At 60.2% G+C, this 4,139-nt stretch overlaps 1 protein-coding gene across 1 annotated transcript in view; it reads right to left on the bottom strand.

Moving 5' to 3' along the window:
* The window catches only part of LOC103211639 (kallikrein-15), a 7,482-nt gene extending 4,742 nt beyond the window's left edge, over window positions 1-2,740 (bottom strand). Inside the window, exon 1 of the mRNA XM_007957617.1 lies at window positions 2,698-2,740. Within this exon, the coding sequence (XP_007955808.1) occupies window positions 2,698-2,740 (43 nt within the window). The remainder of the gene's footprint in view (window positions 1-2,697) is intronic.
* Window positions 2,741-4,139: the final 1,399 nt, after the last annotated feature.

Here is a 4,139-nt window from a genome sequence, read left to right as displayed (position 1 = left end):
GACCCACAGCGCCCCTAGAGGACAGAGTGGAACTGCACCACAGGGTTTCCAAGGCTGTAATCTTTACAGGATGGTACGGCTACATTTTTCTCCCAGAAGAGGCTGGCTGGTTCAAACCACCAACCTTTCGGTTTGCAGCTACAGCACCAGAGCTCCTTCCGTAAAGATTACAGCCTAGAAAACACTATTGGGCAGTTCCAGTTTGTCACGTGGGGTTACGAGTCAGAATTGACTCGACAGCACGGAACCACACCAAGTCAGATACGTGGCCAGCGAGCCTGGTCATCAGGCTTCACATCCAGGGACGCTGTTCACACATGGACACTCACAGCCTTGCACACACGTGTACACACACACAGACCCGCACCATGAACAAGGACACATGGGATGTTTGAAGGTCACAGCCATGCACACACACGTGGACACCCACACCAGACCAGGGATTGACTGCACAGCCAGGTCCAGGTGTTCACACTCCTGTCAAGGTCAGGCGCTAGGTCGAGGGCAGTAAGGAGGCTGGGGCAGTGCGGGTGGGGTTCACGAGGGGTTTAACAAAGGAAGGGTGGGGTTGTCCTGCGGAGAAAGGTGGAGGGCGGGGCTGAACAGCTGGCCACCGAGGCTGCACCCAGCCAGTCCAAGCCGGAGGTGGGCGGAGGCCCTCGGTGGGTGCAGTGGGCAGGTGGGGGCAGGGAGGAGACCGGGGACAGAGAGAGCCCGAGGGGAGGCTGGCAGCGTGGGGGGAGGACCGAGGAGCACCCACAGGCCAGTGGCGGCGGGGGGGAGGGTGGGTTAATGACAGTCAACCCCCACCTCCAGCGTCTGAGCATCGGGTTACAAGTCATTTCTCCTCTTGTGACTGACTGTGGGCTCTGAAGTCCCCTGTCCCCAGGGTGACCTGGACCTAGTGGCTGTCCCTCTGAGCCACAGCCCTGTCCTCTGTGAAGCGAGACCAGCTGGGCCCATCTGTGGGGACGTTGTGACGATGCTGCCCCTGAGCCTGGCGCACAGGGAGCGCTGAGCACCGCTGAAGTTCTGTCGTTGTTGGGGCCGCTCAGGTCGTTTTCAACTCACAGCGCCCCCATGTGGCAGAGCTGCCCCATAGGGTGTCCTAGGCTGTCCATCATCTTCACAGGAAGGAGTCCTGGTGGTGCAGTGGTTAAAGTGCTTGGCTACTAACTGAAAGGTCAAACCCACCAGCTGCTCCATGGGAGAAAGATGAGCTAGTCAGCTTCTGTGAAGATTGACAGCCTTGGAGACCCTGTGGTGCAGTTCCACTCTGTCCTCTAGGGGCGCTGTGGGTCAGAATGGACTCCATGGCAGTGGGTGTGGTTTGGGCTTTGCTTCTGTGAAGATTGACAGCCTTGGAGACCCTGTGGTGCAGTTCCACTCTGTCCTCTAGGGGCGCTGTGGGTCAGAATGGACTCCAGGCAGTGGGTGTGGTTTGGGCTTTGCTTCTGTGAAGATTGACAGCCTTGGAGACCCTGTGGGGCAGTTCCACTCTGTCCTCTAGGGGCGCTGTGGGTCAGAATGGACTCCACGGCAGTGGGTGTGGTTTGGGCTTTGCTTCTGTGAAGATTGACAGCCTTGCAGACCCTGTGGTGCAGTTCCACTCTGTCCTCTAGGGGCGCTGTGAGTCCGAATCAACTCCATGGCAGTGGGTATGGTTTGGTTTAATCTTTATGGGAGCAGATCACCAGGTCTTTCTCCCCAGGGGCCACTGTGGGTTTGAACTGCCAACCTTTTGGTTCACAGCTGAGCACTTAGAATTGTACCAGCAGGGTTCCTTGCACAGCCCACATTTAATCCTCACTGCAACCCGAAGAGGGATGGGGCTGTCCTATCTCCATTTTACAGCTGAGGACCAGAGTCAGGGATGATAGGTAAGTAGGAAGCAGCAGAGTCGGGATTCAGACCCAGAGTCTGTGTGGCTGGCCTCTCAAACACTCACTTATCATGGGCTCTCCCTAAGGAACCCTGCTGGTGCAAATGGTTAAGTGGCCAACTGGTAACCGAAAGGTTGGTGGTTCAAAGCCAGCCAGTGGTTCTCAGGAGAAAGACCGGGTGGCCTGCTACCTGAAGAGTACAGCCTAGGAAACCCTATGGGGCAGCTCTATTGTGTCAGGAGTCAGAGTCGACTCATCCAACTGAACAACCAACAATGGGCTTTCCCTGAGTTACGCCTTTGGAACCTCACGATAAACTTTGCAGAAAGCTACTGTCTTCTTCAGCACAAGCTCTGGTGGCGTAACGGGTAAGACATTTGACTGCTGACTAGAAGGTCAGCAGTTCAAACCCACCACCTGCTCTGAGGGAGGAAGATGAGGCAATCTACTTCTGAAAAGATTTACAGCCTTGGAAACCCCATGGGACTCACTATGAGTCAGAATCAACTCAATGGCGGTGGGTTTTGGGTGTTGGGTCTTGGGAAAGCCCAGAGAGGTGATGTCAGCACCTCAGGGTCACACAGCAGGGGAGGAACTTGAACGCGGGTCTGTGGGACATCAGGGCCCTGCGCGATGAGAGGCCGGGGGCGGTGAGGTGACTCAGGGAGGTTGGCCGGTGACTGAGTGGAGTGTGAGGACAGGAGCAATCAATCATTGGTGGTCTCTGGATGAGGGAGGGGCTGGCAAAGGGCTCACACGTGGGGGAGGGGCTGCCACCCCCCCACAGACCCAACCCCACCTCTGCCCACCTCACCTGCAGACGTCAGCAGGATGGAGAAGGTGAGGAGAAGCCACATGGCGGAGCAGGGACCAGGGATGAGCTGATGTCTGGGGGGAGGGGTGGGGCGAGGGAGCCAGGTGAGGCTAGCCCAGACACGGAGCCAGACCCCAGGGCCCGTCAGACCCCAGCACCGTCACACCTGCCCCTGGGTCTTCTCTGTCCCTGAGGTCCAGCTCCGGCCACATCTCTCTCTAGACTCCGCCCCACCTTCCCTCCTGCCTCCAGCCCGTTCCCCTCTGAGGGTCTTTCTCCACCCGGAGCCGGCCCCGCCCCTCGCCTGGTCACTGCCCTCTGTGGCCCCCAGCACCCTCAGGAGGGTAAAGCTTAAAACTCAGCCCCTTGGTGCCACTTTCAAGGAGATGAGTAGCTCCCCCTCCCCTCTATGGCTGGGACACTCACAAGCCCTGTCTTTCTAGACACAGTGAAAAAATACAAGAAACCCAACCCAACCCACTGCGGTCAGGTCGGTCCCGACGCCTGGCGCCCCCGTATGTTCCAGACTAGGACTCCTCCCGGGGGCTTCCTCGGCTGTAAGCGTCTCGGAAGCAGACTGCCAGGCCTTTCGTCCGCGGCCCCCAAGGAGCTCCTAGACGCACCTGCACTGTTGTGCCTCCAGGCCTCCGTTCAGGCTGTTCCTTCTCCCAGCCCATTCCGTTCCCTGCCCAGCCCGCTTCCTCCTTGAGGCCTTGTTGTGACCTCCCGCGACCCTCCCACTGGGCTGGGAACTCCCCGAGGACGGTGGCCGGGTCTGACTGCACTGGGGTCCCCCAGCACCTCCCACGAGGCCTCGGGGAAGCTTGTGGCCTCAGTGAGCGCCCTCCTTCTCCCTGTCACTGAGCCCACCTTGTCGTACACGGCTCGGCAGGCCCCACATCTTCCGGGGAGGCGCCTCTGGGTGGCACGGCGCCCTTTCTGCCTCGGTTAAGGGCACAGATGCCCGGAACGCTGACATCCGGGGCCCTCCCCCTGCCCCCAGACAGGGCTGTGGTGGGGTCCTCGCCGTGTCCCCCGCTCCGCCCAGCCGTGGCCTGGCGCGGCGGAAGCCTGCGGGAGGTGGTCTGAACCGGACCTGGGAGAGCTCCTGGTAGCCGTCCTGGCGCCGGTACAAGCGCTCTTGGCCTTTGGGGAGTCTTCCTGGGTCACTCTGGGCCTCCCCCTCCCGCTGTGGCTGCCTCCTGCGTCGCTAGGTTTTCCTGGTTCAGGTTAACTTGGGACCTCAGTCAAGGACGCGTGGACCTACCTGCTGCCTTGACATTCAGTGCCCCTGGGACGTGCCCCTCCCAGACCTATCCCAGGCCAGGCAGGCCCATGTCCCCTCAGGCCGGGGGGATCCGTATCCCCTCACTGGAGTGGCTCCCCCAGACCTAGGCAGCCTCTTCCCCCCCCAGGCCAGGGCAGCCCACGTCCCCCCCAGG

Source organism: Orycteropus afer, unplaced genomic scaffold, assembly GCF_000298275.1.
Source record: "Orycteropus afer afer isolate SDZICR_OR568_19922 unplaced genomic scaffold, OryAfe1.0 scaffold00766, whole genome shotgun sequence".
In the NCBI taxonomy this organism is placed as follows: Eukaryota; Metazoa; Chordata; class Mammalia; order Tubulidentata; family Orycteropodidae; genus Orycteropus; species Orycteropus afer.
This window is presented reverse-complemented; position numbering and strand designations above follow the sequence as displayed.